This window comes from Eleginops maclovinus, chromosome 4, assembly GCF_036324505.1.
Source record: "Eleginops maclovinus isolate JMC-PN-2008 ecotype Puerto Natales chromosome 4, JC_Emac_rtc_rv5, whole genome shotgun sequence".
NCBI lineage: Eukaryota > Metazoa > Chordata > Actinopteri > Perciformes > Eleginopidae > Eleginops > Eleginops maclovinus.
Window position 1 is genome coordinate 29961901 of NC_086352.1, and position 17600 is coordinate 29979500.

The 17600-nt window shown below is 36.4% G+C and overlaps 2 protein-coding genes across 4 annotated transcripts in view; one reads left to right on the forward strand and one right to left on the reverse strand.

Moving 5' to 3' along the window:
* Positions 1-7967, reverse strand: part of itfg1 (integrin alpha FG-GAP repeat containing 1) — a 158630-nt gene extending 150663 nt beyond the window's left edge. The window contains exons 1-6 of the mRNA XM_063882046.1: positions 7730-7967; positions 7398-7482; positions 7103-7236; positions 5656-5710; positions 4825-4902; positions 4610-4704 (exon numbers count right to left, since the gene is read on the reverse strand). Of these exons, the coding sequence (XP_063738116.1) occupies positions 4610-4704; positions 4825-4902; positions 5656-5710; positions 7103-7236; positions 7398-7482; positions 7730-7907 (625 nt within the window). The 5' untranslated portion in view covers positions 7908-7967. The remainder of the gene's footprint in view (positions 1-4609; positions 4705-4824; positions 4903-5655; positions 5711-7102; positions 7237-7397; positions 7483-7729) is intronic.
* Positions 7968-8465: 498 nt separating this feature from the next.
* Positions 8466-17600, forward strand: part of phkb (phosphorylase kinase, beta) — a 106255-nt gene continuing 97120 nt past the window's right edge. For 2 of the 3 annotated variants that reach the window (XM_063881303.1, XM_063881302.1), the window contains exons 1-2: positions 8466-8543; positions 11650-11736. In XM_063881303.1, coding sequence (XP_063737373.1) covers positions 8480-8543; positions 11650-11736 — 151 coding nt within the window. In that variant the 5' untranslated portion in view covers positions 8466-8479. Of the gene's footprint in view, positions 8544-9933; positions 10028-11649; positions 11737-17600 lie in introns of all 3 variants that reach the window. The other variant, XM_063881304.1, reaches the window with a different exon arrangement.

Sequence of the window (17600 nt, forward strand, 5' to 3'; positions counted from 1 at the left end):
CGTTGCAACACTATTTTTGAAAAGTATTAAACCACCTTCACGTAACCTGGCTAAAATGCTGAAGACACTTATTGTTATAGAGAAAACCCCCATTGGAACAGTGCCATGTAAACTTCTGTTAAGTGATATTTCAAGAACATTGTCCTGTCCTCCCTTACACTATTGCCTCCAGATACTGTTCATACGTTATTACCAAAGTACAAAAGTCACACAATGAGAAAATGGGGAAAAAACATCCTTAAATCCCTCAATGTGTGAGGAAAGAGACAAAATAACTGGGAAACAAAAGAGCGTAAACACAAAGCTGTTGTGAATGCGTTGCTGTTAGAGACACTGGCTGGAGGATGATGATAGTAACAAAAGAGATTACGAGCCATATGCAGTATGTCGTCGCCAGGTTGGTTGGCTGGAGAGTCCAATAAGCTGGCTAAATGAGGCCTTGACACTGGCCAGGAAACAATTCCAGACTTTATTTATTTTTTGGCTGGCAGTGCTGATGTAGTGAGGCCAGCCAATACACTACCATTGGATTGTTTACAGCAATGACATTGGACTGAGATTGGAGTCGTGACACAACCCCGCAACAGCGCTCATCCTCTTTGGACCTCGCTAACAGAATACCTTACAGTATTACTGTACTGGTGGGCGATGGGGGACATTTAGGGTTTCCCATTGTAAAGAAATGGGCCAAATACTGATAGGCAACCTCTATCCCTCTTCCATTATAAACACATTCTCATTCTTATTTTTCTTGTGATTGACTGTTAAAATCCCTCATTCTAGTTAGTTTCTACCCTCCAATGTTTATGCAATTTGCATTTCAAGTGTTTCACTCTTATTCCCCACAGTAACTCAACTATGCGTGTATTAATTAAGATGAATTAAGATTAATGTGCATACATAGCCCCAGTTTATACTCATTAATATTAAAACTATTAGAAAGCATCTTTGAACAGTGATGATAAAATGATGTGGCCAGAGGTGCCTAAAACAATCTGCAAACTTCTCCTCCAAAACGTTAACACACAGTGAAAGATAAGGAACCCAGGGTAATTCCAGATACACATGATGAGAAAAGTATCCTAGAAAGAGCCTCGCTAAAGTAAGTTGTGAATAGTTACAACTTGATAAATAAAGTAAAAGCGGGTTGTAAAATGATTGTGTATCACAAGCTGGATGCTAAATGTTAAATGGACTGTATTTATATAGCACTCTCTCCAATCTTTACGACCACTCAAAGTTCTTTACATTTACAAGTCATCATTCGCCCATTCACACCGCATTCATACAGAGTTCAAGGAAGCTAACATTCACACACCAAGGATACATCGACGTGTTCACTAGACGGGCTGGAATGGAACTCACAAACTTTAGATTGAAAGCCACAGTCGCCCATGCAATGCAGTATAATAAACCTAGCCTGCAGCGAGTGTCAGCTTTAACATGCTACTTTTACTTGCTTTTAATTGAGACTTTGGCATCTGCTCTATATTCGAATGGTTCCAATTTGGGTTGGATGATCATTTTTATTTTCATAGCATCTAATCATGGACAACAAGAGGCTGAATGGCTCAGCGAGCTTTGGAATAATCCTATCTTTAAGCTCGCTTACAGCAATACATTGAGAGAGCAAGTGAATAAATATTAAAAATGTAAAGAAACTGTGATATGCATCTCATTTCAAAATTAGGTACTCCTTTAAAATTCAGTTATGTGGTTGCGAGAAGATCATGGCATTATTTTTATAAAACAACAATGACAACTTTTATAAAATGCAGGGAAAAACTAGCATTTCAAGATTGGAGAATTGGGTCACAGATCACGGACAAGAGAAGGTGAACTGGTTTATAATTAAGGATTAAAAATAACTTGTAACTGGTGCCAATTAACAGAGTTTAGCAGAAACATCTCTTTTGTCAAGGAAGGGTTCGGATTCAATAAATGATTTTAACAATACTTCAGACAAATTCCATTACTATCAGCATAGGAAAGCATCTATTATTGATCATCCCTTCAAACGTCTATCCATCATCCAATCATCAATCGACACACGTCTATACCTGGCCCATAGCCAAATGTATTTAGTTTAGGTTAAAAAATAGAAGCCTTATTGAATATGGTTAGCAGATTCTTAATATAATGAAGACAATATGAATCTTTAGAAACATTAATGGTAGTTGCATAGCTACAAACCTAAATTTAGCTCAAATTGGCCATCATTGAGACCCAGATTGTCTTTAAGACTCACTTTCTCTCCATCTAAGTCACACTGATGCTCCTGCCAGTCTTACTTAGAGGAGCAGGTGGTCACAGCAGAAAGTGAGCTGAAGCAAGCTGCAGACTCACCCAGTGCCTTGCTCATCCCCCTCCCACCCTTTATCTTTCCTTCCATCCATTTCTTTCAAACCATTCATCCGTCCATTCATCCTCTCCGACTCAGCTTTTTTTCTCCATAACTTCCTGCCTGTTTTGCTCTGCCTCCATCTGCATGCCCCCATAGAGTGGCAGCCAAAGATTCTGACATCCACCAGATGTACAGTGAGTCTTTTTTCCCGCTGCTTCTCCTACTCACGCTCTGTTGTTCCTGCATCACATTCACCCACAGCGAACTGAACGCAGCTGAACACACTTAATGAGGATTTAATGATCACCGTCCTTATGCGTTTGTGTGAGTGTGTGTGTGTGTGTATACATGGGTGGGGGATAGGATGTAAAAAGGGACTTCCGACAGGCTGACATCCTGCAGGCCATCACTCTGACTGATGAGTATTAGCATATTTCCTGAGCAGTAGAAACTGATGACACCCCAACACAATCCATTCTCTATTGAATTAAACCTACTGTAAAAATCTGGATGTATTTAACCCTCTGATGTCGAATAACTGGCAGCCCCGGCTAACTTCACTATCCGCTGTGACTAGCTCATATTTAAAGCTAGAGTGAAGATACTGTTATGTACTGCAAGTTTGTCAGAAGTAAGGCTAAATAAAGCTCCAAATAAAGGCTAAAACTGAACACTCGCATGGCCATATTTACAGGGAAACCTGAACCTCTGCTACACAGTGGAATGAAAACGGGTTCTATAGATTCCAACAAGTCTACCCTTTACAGACATGCCCACTTTAGGCTAATCCCGTGCAGTTAAGGGCAAACATCAGGCATTATTTTGCATCCAATCTTGTTTTTTCATTATTCCAAATATGGTGCATTTGAATGTTTTTTTTCTTTTTCTGGAATCCATAAACAGTCTTAGAATGTCATACATTGGGTATGACCAGAAAAACTGAGACTTTGGATTCAAAGAGCCAAATGTATTATAAAGCTTTTATTTGTATTTTAAACTAGACTTTACTACAGTGAAAAAACTGAAACGTTGACGTTGCTTACATTTATTATGTAAAAATATGTCACATTGCTGTATTGGGTTAGTTGAAGGCAATAATATATTAGGTGTCTAATGGATATGTAATATATAATCGAGATGAATGTCAAGAACAACTTGACACATGGTGCTGGGGTGCATCTCAAATTATTATTATTATGTCTTCAGATGCTTAGCTTTCAGGTCATCTAAAACAATTATATGTAGAATTGATTGATGACCTGCTACCTCTCTCTAAAGATCAACCGTCACCAACTGAAAAGAGACAACATGTGGGTGTCTGGTTAAGTCTCAAAATAAATTGGAAGTTTATTGACTTTCTCCTAATCCCTAAACAAATTAAATATGAATTAAAATCTGCTCTGGTTAAACTGTGACAGCCCTGGGAGTAAAACCACAGAGCACAAAACCTTACCTGCAGTGAGTATGACACAACCAAATCCTCTCTGCTTACCTTAAACATGAGGATTAGTTTCCAGAGGGGAGAAATCCTCCTATAAGTCTAAATGACAGTGCCACACTTAGTGGGCAGAAGGACAGGACTGAGATGCTGTAGAACAAGAGCGAGTGATTTCCCCATTCACTGGCGAAGAAAATGGCTTTTCCGTTCTCTCTTAGTCAACTAGAAAATTGGGGGCTTTAACTGTATGTCTTGTCTGGGTAATCTTTGTGCAATGCCAATCGATCTCAACTCTTATACGTTCTTAAGAAATATAAAGAAATATAGAGGGTATTCCAAGCTGTGAATGTTTAAAGTAAAGGCTGCTTGGACTGGAAATTGTGTTTAAAAAATATAATGTTTTTTGTAAGTTTAACAAACAGTCAAGATTTCACTATCAAAAATATATATATTTCTTTAATTCAGCAAGTAACAAATACATACCTAGCCCTTAGTATATACAATGGTTTATGGTCTGCCTGTGGGAAATACACGTACGAAGTAAGCAGGGTGTGTCCCCTTGAGTTAATAAAAGTGGCCCTATGATGCTTTTTGGCGTTTTCCCTTTCATGTGGTGTGCTATACAGGTTTTTGTGCATTTAAATAGTCTGCAAAGACTAAAATCCCAAAGTTACCTTCAGCGGAAGTTTCTTTTATTACACACACTCCCCCCCCCCCCAGCTGAAATATAGCATAGATTTGTAACACTAATTTGTCATGGGTGAATACCCTGAGCATTTTACATGTGTTAAAGTTTCTTAGACATTACTTTGAAATCATTGACTCACCGGCAGTTAAGTCCTTGTTGAGGTCGATGAACGCGTTCGAGTGAGGGCTGCGCATGTTGACAGCTAAACTCAAACCATTCCTCCACACTGGAATCCTGAAGCGCAGAAAAACCAAGAGACAACAGCAGGATGTAAAATCAAATATATTTTGAGATTTGAGAGTCCAAGAAATGAACATAAGGATTTCAAAATGATCTGGAGAATGGTTTAACTACCTGTTGGTGACGTAGCATACTTCAGTGACACTGGCGTTCCTAGTTCCGAAAATGTCTGGGATCATGTCCCCATTGAAGCTGTGGGAAGAATTTCACTTTGTTAAAACGTACTCAGACAGATAAGAATTTATTAGACATATCTACTGGACATGCTTGTTGGCACTGTCAGAGAGGTGTAGCTCCATCTCTATGGTCACTTTTGAAACTGTTTGAATAACCAATTGTGTTTAAAATTATATAAAACCACTGACGTTTGCTGGCTCCTTTGAGTCCAGCAAAGCATTTTAACGTCAGACATTTATCATTTTTGTTATATTGTTGGCAACCTGCTTAGAAAAGGTTTTTAAAAAACTATAACTACTTGAAAAAAATAAAATAATAATAATAATAATAAAAAAATAAGAACTACAATAAGAAATTGACAAATTAATTAGGAACAAAACATCACACAATTTTACAATATATATATATATATATATATATATATATATAATATACATAGCAATGTAGTTTAGCTTCAGCTTTTAAAGAAACCTTAAAAACATTGGTATTATTTAACTATTAAAGCAAGCATTGCAGTGTAGTGTCTCATTTTTAACATCCAGCATTTGAAATATTTTTTGGACTATGATTTTGGTGTAAATGTGATTGCACAAGTGTATCAAGTACCATCTAGTAACTGTTAAGAACCTCATCGAAGAGAAAATTATTAATAATTTTAAACAAATATTTTGTTTTTACATGGAAAGACTTCTAGTTCAAACATGCAAACTAAACATAAATTGATCAAAGAGCAGAATGCATGTTAACATAATTCAGACTGATACTTACTCCATTACAAGAGGTTGGTCTGTAAAGGTCTTGTTCAGCATGATCCACCTCAAATCTGCAGAACATTTGCAACAGATTCTTAGCAATGCTTAGTCCGACAAAAACACTGCATAAAAAAATCAGTTGGCTGGTTAACGGCGATAAACAGAGTACAAATAAATATGGATTTTGGCACCAAAATAATAAAGATCTGCTTTTCTTATCCTATCATGCTGCGGAAAGGAACTTAAATATGGAGGCGTTACACAATTGATTAAAAACCACACATAACATTTTTGACCGTAAAAAGTTTGTCCATACTGTTCTTTACATGGTTTTTCTATCCAGTCAAGTTTTCAAATTGTGTACTTGAGTAAAAGTCCTGCATTGAACATGTAACTTTGGTGAAAGTTTACAAGTATAACCACGAAAATATTTAAAGTACCAAACGCATAATTACAAAGAATATTCAAATCTGATTAAAGTATTTAAAAGGATAAAGCAGCAAATCCACATTTGACAAGCTTAACTTTAATCTTTTTAAAATAAAAACGACCCAAATTATTATCAAATCAGTTGGCAATTAATTTTTGGAAAACAAAAAAAGGGGTTGGATAGTTTAATTCATGACATATCATTATCATTTATAAGCTCTTTGTATGTTTTCTATGTAAATTCACATGATTCATGTACTTTTCATTTCATTAAATGAATAAACTGTAGAATATGTACCTCTTAACTGTAGGAAGTAGAAAGTTGCATATTATTAAAAAAATAATCATTTTAAGAAAAAGTTTAAAAGTATTACCAGGAACATGTTCTTGAAATATTAAAAGTAAAAGGTACCCATTGCAGACACCTCAAAGTAATTTCAATAGATTAAAATAGGTAATAATAATAATATCAGCAAAACGTTCAAGAAGCTTAAGCCAAAAAATTGTATGACATAGTTGCCAACAATTGACTTAAATTACTACAAAATAATAAGCACATTTGTTTTTGGATGACTAATAAACTGTTGGGTAGTTAAATGTATAAGAAAACATAGCCTTTTATTGGCTCTTTATCTGTTTTGCATTTGCCTAATGTATACGTAAGAACATTGATTGAGGGAATGTACTAAGTAGGATAGGTTTTATTATTTATAAATTAGTTAGATTTAGATTTATTTTTCCATGGCGTACATTCTCACATGTTGCATGAAAGCACAGGTGGAGCTAACTACGTTAACGATGGCTCCACTGTGCAACAATAATTGATCTTATTAAACACACCTGTGGCAAGTCTAACTGTTGAATAGTACTCTATTATAAATGTTGGTTCTGTTTCCCACAGATCATTTGTACCCAACAGGAAAGTCATAGTTATGAATCACAGACTACAACATAACCATTGGCTGGGACTTTATCAAAAGTACATGTGTAAGAAAAGTCAGCCTCATCTTTCCTAAGTGTTCTCTCTAGTGTACCTAATGTCTGGTTGTTCCCCCAGAAGATGAAAACCGTGGTCTGCGTGGACTTCTGGATCTGAGTTGTAAGAAGGACATCCATCTGAGAGTCTCCATCGTAGTCCCCAGGAACCACCCCGGTGATGATGGTATCGCTGAACAGGAAAAGTGTCCATTAAAAGGTAAACAATACCACCCTGACATTTAAGTAATTTCGTAAGTATTCAGAGAAAGGTATTTAGGATATAATGAATTACAAATTAGGTGTAAATGAAATATATTAGAAACGAAAACAGCCCCAAAATTGACATATTACCTTGGGAAAATGTCTTTAGTGATGTGAATTTTTGGCTTGAAGTAAGGTATTTTCGAATCAGCCTGGAATATCACTACTTCCGTCTCTGAAAAAGTAAACATTGATACAAATTACAGCCTATTATTTTTTATTAAAGACATTGTTAGCACAAACCACATGAAAGGCGCATCAGGATAAGAAATATTAATAATAGTGGTTAGTTTTACAATTGTATTCATTTCTTTTGCGATTTCCTTAACTACAACTTGCAGTGCATATGCATAAAACATTACATATAATTCGGGACTAAGCTAAAACGACAGTTAAATGACGTTACTGAAGCATTCACATACGTTCTCTGATGATGAACATGTCTGTCTGTTTATCCGCGTAAAAGTCTCCAAATGCTGCCACTGTCCCATAGCTTTCGGCAGCAAAAAGGTCAGCCGTTACATCTTGTAGAGCAAATGCCTTGTATTGTCCCACAAAAAGTAGCAAAAATGCCAAAACATTGCATTTTAATATCCACATCCTTGTTCGAGGCAGGGGCAGCTCCTCACAACAACACGGACTATAATACGGCAAGTGGCTTTACGGCAGAGTGAAATTGCAGTTTAATTTGATTATATGGTGAGTCAAATTTACATTAACTTTCCACATTTAGACATATACTCTGTTATCTTAATTTTTATCAGAAAGAGGTGGAATAAATGCACTGTATAAGGGTTAACAATACAATTTCACAGTTTCCTTGTTTACGTCAATGTCGCGCTCAGAGTATTTTGACAGTTCATAGCATGGGTTCCGGGCAGTGTGAAGTTGAAAAGAGTTAGCCAGAGGTAAATCGGAAGTTTAGGAATCTTAACTTCAGAATAAATGCAATTATAAAGCTAACAAGTAGGTTTAGCAAATATATTATAACAAACACAAGACAGTGATGTGCATTAATATGATGTGACACATTTTACTGTAATGTATTGTCTAATTAAAGGCTATGTTGACTTTTTACATTTCTGTTGTTCGTGAGCCTCATTGCCTCAGTATTATTTTGAAGGATAAGACCGGAAATGCTTTAACTTTCGTGTGAATTTGACAGTGTAAACATGGCGAGCCTTGCAGATGTCGGCTGGAAACTCTTGGAATTTAAAGCCCGATCAAAAAGATCAGGTCAGATTTCTCATTTTTGCATGGGAGCGTACTGCGTGGCACACCCGTTTGCTTCTGTTTTGCTGGTGCTTTGTGTGAGACTGTCAGCTTGTAAATCCACCGTACACAGGGTTTAAATGGATTTGATCTGGCCATTTAAATTGTCCACTGCAGTGACGGTGCAAGCATGAAAGGTCAGAGGTGTAGATGTGGAACACCCAGGAGCTATTTTAAGAGATTCTGACCAGCTCATCGTTATATCTCCCCCATAGTTAACTGTAATGTGTGTGTTGCATGAGGTGTAAGGCCTGTTGACAGCCTGTGCTATTATTGCTCTGGTAGTCAGCCTGGCACTGGAAAAATAATCCCGTCTAAAAACCAGAGGTGGAACAAGTACTTAGATCATTTACTTAAGTAGTAATACTCTGGTACAAGTAAAAGTACTCTATGCAGTATGTCACTTAAGTTAAAGTGTCATATCAACCTAAAAATGGACTCAAAGGACCACAAAAGGAGATCTCACATGCATGAGCCATATCAGAATAATACTTGAAACTATTGATGCATTGGTTTTTACTTTGCTTCGATGTTGCAGCTGTTAAATGTGTGCCTTAGTTTTTACTATGTATTGGCCTACTGCCGTCTTATGATTTTTCTCAGGGATCAATAAAGTAGAATGTTTATCCAAACTAATGCATCATCATGTATTTATTGTTAATATTTGGTAATCTGAATCTGCAAAGTGACTAAAATTATCAAGAACATGTAAAATAAAATATAATACTTTCCTCTGGATTGTAATGCAATAAAAGTATTCATTAGCATAGAATAAAATCTCACAAGACAAGATTAAACTGAGCAGTTTTATACAATGCAAGGACAAAAACATCATAACTGTTGTGTATCCCAAAAACATTGTTTTCATTGATACAACTGTGGAAAACACACTTAATTAGGAACAGGTGTGACTGCAGTCATTTATTCTACTTAAACTTTCTTGACTAAAAATGTCTTTGGTGTTCTAATTAAAGATTTCACAACGTTGTTCCTCCATGAATCATTTCATAATCAATACTTTTCACTAAGAATTAATTAAAAACATGTAATGAGGTGCTTCCATTTTTCATTTTACAGCACTATTAATATCATTCTGATAACATTTTTACGAGGACAATAATCAGTCAAGTGCTGTCCTGATTTATCTGCCACTCTTCAGAATTTAGTAGTAGTTTCTCATGACTCTTTGTCTCTCAAGGGTTAAAATAACTTTCATTCCTGAGCAAATTCAACACATTGTAATTCCTTCCATGTTGTCAATGATTATCATAACACAGGGTGTAATTCCTTGTTGATTCGCGCATGTCTTGAATCTAACTCTGTGCTACTAACTCCTTCCTGTGCATTGCTGTAGATTTGTGATTTAGCTGAGAGAAACCACTGGCCTTAATTTCACCTTTTGAGAATGGCTGCAAATGCCCGGCCTCATCGGAAAGTTCAAAGACTCGGTAAGTATTGTCAATGTCTCTGAGGAAAACTATGCAGTCAACCACACATAAGGCTGCAGAGAGTTAAGATAAAAATAAATGATAATAAAAACATGCTGAATTTTTTAAATTATGTTTCCTTTAATTGTTTTGGTATAGTTCTATTAGTTCAGCCTCCACATATCAAAGTATGTTGTTATTAAACCAACAGCAATCTAATTAGATAACTCAGAGGAAGGATATTATTATTGTTTCCTGCCTCTCCAGCTTCAAATAACTCTGTCTTGTAACTTTACTGTATATGCAGTATTAATATTCAATTGGCTGCTTTTTGTTAACCAGATACGGGAAGGTTATTGGATTGTAGGTCAAAAAAACTATTCAAACTAAAATCTATGCAGAATGCATACAAATAACTACTCTTTGAAAACATAGGACATTTATCAAACATGAAATTCTCTTTTAAAAACAATTTCACAAATGGACTTCTTTGACTGATATGCATTTGTTCTGAACTTTGTTTTAGTAAATACAATTAGATATTGGCTTATCTTGGGTTTAAAATACACATTTTGTTGAAGTTGACAAATGCATTTTGATACAGTATTCCATATTGGCAACATTATTAGCTGATTATGAGGCAACCAGCCAGTTGGAGAGTACCATATAATTATATTGTAATCTTGAGAAAACACAAGTCATTCAGAGCTCGAGTTCTCTTACATGAGTTAGATATTGTTCCTCCACTGTAACGTGACGGACCCAGAAGTGACACCAAATGCATTTACATTATTAATGAAGTCATAAAGCATACTGCATGTATTACAGTGTAAAAGGTCTGCATCACTGAAGTCCAAAGTCCAAAGGATTGTTTAAAACTACATTACCAACATTGCACACATTTGTCTGATCTCTTGTTAGAAATTAAAATGGAATTATTGGACTGCCTCTATGCTCTTTTAAAGTGTTATCTTTAAAACGAGATGGATTGGCTTTGTCCCCAGCAACTTTTAAGCTGATGAAAATTATGCTAATTTCAACTCGAATGTGAATTTTTCAGTACCTGTGGTATTGACCCAAGGTCAAACCCATTAAAATGCAAATCTCAGCAGAGGGAAAAGTATCTGAAAATAGAGAAAGTCTAACAGATGGGGGTTTCCCTCAAACTCCAACTCTCTCTCAGCTCAGAGCAGAATGTTAGGTAATATATGGCAAGCCACGAACATTAACATTTGAATCTTGTGCTCCGTGCCTGAAAATTGTTTTGTTTGCTGAGTTATCTGTAATGCATTGTGTTGAAGTGAAAGAAAGACTTTATTGATGGCATGTGTGCATTGTTTTCTTTGTTTGTTTCCTCTGCTTCTTATTTTCTCTTAAACCAATTGGAAATAAAACAGTTTTATGTAACATTAGGGTTAGAAATACAAATTGAGAAATCGTCTTCCTCCTTTTTTGATTTTCCTCCATCCAGTTTAGTGATTCAGGAATATTGTTGATGAACATCAGGGAGATAAATGATTGAGACTCATTCACAATGTTTACTTTGAGGATTTATGAGACAGTATAGACATACATTTTAAATGTATGTTATAGGTCAATATTTAGCAATTAAGTTTGTGTGTAACAGATGTGTCCTTCCTCAGGTTCCATCTATGAACCCCTTAAGCTGTCCTTTCTGCAGCGTGCGGATGAACCCCTATGGGAGAAGCTGGACCGCTACTACAATGCTGGTAGGTACACATATTTACTTTAAAACGTAGTATGAGGCAGGAATCAGGTTGATTGGTCAATACAATTTCTGAATAAAAAAATAAAAAATTCCATCCAAATTTTCCAAAATCCATAGTCTTTAAATGTCTTCTTGTGATGGTAAAAAACCCAGAGATAATTACCTTAAAGGGGATCTGTTATGCTAATCGGTGGGAGAGAAACTTCCTCTGGAGGGAACTTTAGGATTTAAAGATTTGCAGATCATTAACATGTACAAAAACCAACTAACGTGGCATTTTTGAATGAGAAATTACTTAAAAGATTCATTCATTATCACAGAAGTTGGTGATTATTTTCCATCTGTCATTTTTCTTAATGTACAAATCAAATACAAATTAAATAAATGAAACCGAAGTTCTACTATAAGTGCACTATGTGTGATTGCACAAATGTTGTTGTTGATACCTTGTTCCAGGAATAAATCATTTTTATCTCTTAAAATACTAAAGCCCACCGACAAAAATGCCCCTACTGTTGAGCTAATACATAAAAACCAGCAGTTGTTTTGTCATTGCCAATATCCTCAAATTGCAGCCTTGGGTATAGCGATTACATCTTGCAGACTGACATAATGTTTAGAAATAAATTATTCACAGCTAGCAAGATAAAAGCAACACAGGGGTTCACCCAGCATGTACTGACCTGAATTTAATTCCATGCAGAATGCTCTGACTTGGTTTGGCACTGCACTGAACTCAGCCGATAGTGTTTGCTAGTGGGAGGCAGGTGTAGAATCATGTGGGAGTTACTGCACTAGATAGTCTTACTGTTTTGCCAAAGTTTTTGAATGATGTTAGGATGGTACGAAACAGGATATAGTATATTGATTAAGAAGATCCCATCACTGTTTTATTATCAAACACATTAGCATTGTGAAGCAAAAATAGGGTAAAGTCGCTTACATTTTCCCCAGCGAAATGTTGCAGACTTAAACATTAGCTTGTTCAGAGGAACCAGGAGGAGATTTTACTTTTGAAGACGTTATACTTTGTGGCTAACCCAAAAACCAAAAAATGATGCTAGATCCCCGGAAAACCATTGCTTTGTCTCAATTTGGAAACTGTTCTTATAACAGTGCCATGTTGTGCACTTTGAACACTTGCACAGTGTTCATTTCTACGGCATAGCATTGTCTGAAATTCCTCGTGGCTGCTGTTCTCTCACTGGAACTGACCATCGCCAGTGTTAGATATCTAACTTGTTATCATCAGGGCACAAAAAGGTTCAAAAGTTATCCTGATTGGTATCTTCCTCCTAGTACAGTATAATCTTATTAATATAAGACTTTGGGTTGTTGGCTAAACCAAAGTTAGCTAACACTTTGGGTAGCATTAGTTGAATGTGGATTTTCGTTAACTACATTTTTAGTCAACTTTAGCTGCATTATGCTAGCGAAAGTTGCATGTAGCCAACCTGAGTTGCATTTCTCTGCTGCCCATACTGCTGACCAAGGAATTGCGCCGAACGTTGAGGTAAATAATTGCAGTGGCCAATCGGCGTTAGCACAACTTCTGTGTCAGTCTGTGACATTACTGGGCGCAAAAATACTTTTTCCCATTGACCTACATTGAAAAGAGACGTCTGTAAATCAGAGCCAATTAAGTTTGTTGCTACTAACACGTTAGAAAGGACATAAATGTCATGAAAGTGTGGTGAGGAATATATGATTGGTGGCTAAAACCAAATCCAGGTGATGATTGTTGAATGTACAATCAGTGAATGAGTCTCCAGCCTCTCTGCAGGAGAGAAATGCACATATGCACTGATTACTAAATTACACACAGCTGTGACTGCCAGTGCTGCCGACCAGTACACAATCAAAAAGAAATCACAAAAACTGTCACATAAATTGCATTCTCCATTTCCCGACCTCACTGTAATTGGCACTTTTGATGTTAACTAAGTAAATCAGCTTTAATATGCAAGTGAAGATTCCATTACAAAAAATGGAATTAATAAAATATTTTCATTACAAAAGCCTGTTCCAAAACAAACTTACTCCAAATGTTTAAATGTTAGCACATTGTTATAGAATACCACAAATCAGCATCAAAATAGTTTATTTATCCTGGAACGGAATTCGATTTTAGTTGCTCCATTGAAGAATGAAATTATAAAGAGAAATAAATCATACAAGCATTACAAGCTAAAGGAGGAATGCACATTAAAAGATCAAATAAACAAACAAACATTTGTATAGGAAATTAAGTTAAGTTAATCCTCCTTAGCAATATTCATGTTATTCGTGACAGCGGTGTGTTAGCGAGTACTAACAACCTCCTAAATGTCCAAATCGACCAATTTGGAACTGAGTATTCAACCAACCCATGTAATAAAGTAAAACTATTGAATAAAAGATCAAACAAAATACAATATAAACATTGATATAAACAAAATAATTTTAAATATGTGTATAACAAAACCTACAGTGGTTTATAAGTATTAAAAATATATTCTAAATTGCACGGTTCAAAAAGGTTTGGCTGCTGATTGTGTGCTAAATATACCCACTACAAATTGTCATGTTTGTTTAACGGTAGACTTCTCTCGTGTCAGAGGTTTTGACTTGTCATTTTATAAAAGCACAGGTGCAACTAATAGCATTAATGATGGTTTCGTTCCTCTTTAGGTGTGCCAGTAAGTAATGGCAGTAAGCCAGCATGCACAATAACAAGGCCCTGTCACTGCAACAGCTAAACTGAATGCAGCCGTTTCAATCGTATCAGTTACACCTCTGTTTGACAAGTCACAATGTCTGCTTGGATAATGGTCTGTGATGTCCACACCGGATGAAGCCTCAGTTAAAGGAGAAGTGGTCATAGGAAAACAAGAAGTAATGAGAAGTGAAACAACACTAATACCTGTTGGTATAAAAGGAGTAGGAAGAACTATTATCAAACAGTAATATTTTTGTTTGAGTTCTCAGAAACTTAAAGTTGCTAGAAGGTACACTGAGGTAACAGCAGTTTCAACAGAAAATACAGGACTTGTACCGAAACCTAGAGAAAGTACAAAAGTGCGAGGTGTTAATAAAAATTCTAAAACAAAAATAAGTATAAAATTATACAGAACATAGTAGAGTGATGTAATAGTAGACTGATCTAACAGTGTAAAGGTCGCAGCGACTAATGATATGATTTAAGTTGTTGTGCTTTGTATAGTTATAGAGATGAAACATAAATATAACATAATATAAATAACAAATCAATACAAATGTTAATCTATAGTGGTATCTGGGTAATTATGATATATATGAGATATAGTATATGGTGAGGTAGTACTATTAAAATATGTAGAATCATAATTAGAATAATTTATTTGTCTTTGTAAAAATTGGGTTTGGTGTTTGCTGACAGTTTCTCTAGAATGAAATGAAGAATTTCTTTTTTTTTTATATGTATAGAAAATTAGGAAGCTGAAGTAAGAGTTTGCAATACACACTTAAAAACATATATATATTTATAAGAAGTTGTTGTACTCTTCGTAAATCTTCTGGTGTTGTCGGCCTTACGATGACAAACAATGTTTACCTTCCTTTATTTTTACCAAGTAAAATCAATACAGGTAGAGGCAGATAGCAGCAGTCACTTCTTCTCATTTCCGCAGCAGGACCCTGTGTAGCATCTGTCTGTGTGTGACTGTTGGATTCGGGGAATACAGCACAGGATGCTGTCCCCGAGGATCAGTGATCAGTGATTCTGCAACTGTGAACACAAGATTGGATTTTCTCAGTTGATCCAGTTGAAGTCCCAAAAAGTAAAGCAGGAAAATCTGAACTGGGTCAAGGTTAGGGTGTAAAATTTCTGGTACAGCGTACTGTAAAAAAAGAGAAATCAAAACACACGACCATTCCTTTTCTTTCTTCCTGGCTCATTGAATTGATGATAGAACAAAAGAAGAAAGCATGGCCTTCTTCTTGAACTAGGAGCTTTTTTAAGATGACCTATATCGTCTTTTTTCCAGATTATATTTCAGAGAGATGCACCTTTTTAAAGGTTGTTCAAACTAGGCTAGAGGGAACGTCAGCATTTTGCACCAAAGGTAAACTAAACACGAGGCAAGATGCTTGAGGATTCTGTTCAGCAGGGACTTCAGATTGATCAATCACATTGTGTGTTCGCTTTGCGGTAATCATGTAGAGCAGCATGCCCAGCGTTTGTGGGAATAGTCAAGCTTAACGTCTCAGACTCAGACAGTCACAGTCACGTGGTAATGTTAAAAAAAATCACTGCTGCTCTGTGCAACAAGTCATTAGCTGAATCCAGGTGCAAATCCCAAATGCAGGGCATTTTTTACAAGAGTTCTCACCTGAATAATTTCATTAAAGAATACAACTACATTAGCTGATATCAGAGTTTCCTTGCATTGCAGCAAACATATAACAAACATTTGAGTTACTCTGAATGCAAAAGAAAACAAAGACAAATGATAGTATTTTTTTTTTTGCCAACTTCTAACTTGTAACAAATATTCAAAGAAAAAACGCTGTCTTCCCATTATATAAATTATGTGGGAAATGATTTATTAATAATTATTAACCATATAAGTCTGAATCCAGATCTGCAAAAGTCATTGAGTCGTCTTCTCGTTTTGAAATGCATTGTAGCCTACTGTTACATTACAAGTTGTCATCTTGTAATGAAAAAGAATACTGCTTGAAGGGATATTTTATTTACAGGGCATGCTTTTCGTCGTTGATCATTTTATAGAATTTAAAAAGACACGGAGCCGTCAATGGAAACACATTTTGGATGACACACACATGATGGGCCACTCTGTGTCACGCAAGGCATGTTTATGAAAGCCAATACAAATTTGGATATATAGGGGTTTTAATGTTCATTTAAAAAAGCAATCACTAAGGGATAACACATGCAAATCCCACCTTTTGGTCAGGGTTCATCTCAGCTAACGGATTTGCTTGAGACTCAAAAACAGCTTTAAACCAGCAGTAAAAAGTAAAGAGGAATATAACTCCTCTAACCCAGCTGTGGGGTATTAATGCATCTTGTGTGGATGCATCATTTTCTCACATGAACACTCTCCTGGCAGATATGACATAGCCCATTGGTCTGCCCTGAAGAAAGCAGGGCAGGCTGTAAGTGTGTGAGTGCAAACTCCTAGGAGTGTGTTTCATGCTGTCAGTTTATTGTGTCTGGGTATCCATTAGGCTGCGTGTGTGTGTGTTTCGGAAATTAAAAGACAGAAGACAATAAACAGAGCTTAGCGTGCAACAGGTGTAGCTCTCAGTTGGAACTGATTTGCTGCTATCAGCGAGCGCAGCGTAGCCTCCAGCATCAGCTGCGTTGAAACCCCATAGATTTACGGTGGAAAAAAAGCATCCGCCAGATTGCAGTATGTCGAGAACACAGCGTAGAACATTGGGCTTGTTTAATTGTTGTGCTGTGTGGCGGCTGCAAGCGCTTGTCCAATTCTAGCGAAGGAACAAAGCCAACATTGTTATCGCGTGCACCCAGGCCTGCCTGCCAAACCAATATACCTGCTTTCTGTTAGTTTCGGGGAGGATATGGGTTTGGCATGGGGTGACAATGACAAATCAAACCAGTGCAATTTTTCTCCTTCTTTGTTGTAAAACCGCCCCTAGCAGTATTAAGTGTGCGATGCTGTTGTGATAAGGATTTCCTTTATCAAGAAAAGAGGGAAAGTTTAACTCCATCTCTCTCCTTTCCTCCCTTCTTCTTTCATTCCCCCACCTCTCTATGGTTTCTTATTTATGTGGCAATGTGGCCACACTCCATTGACTCCTTCCTGATAATACTGGAGGCAGAAGGCCCTATCGCTCTGCCGTCTGGCTCACACCGAT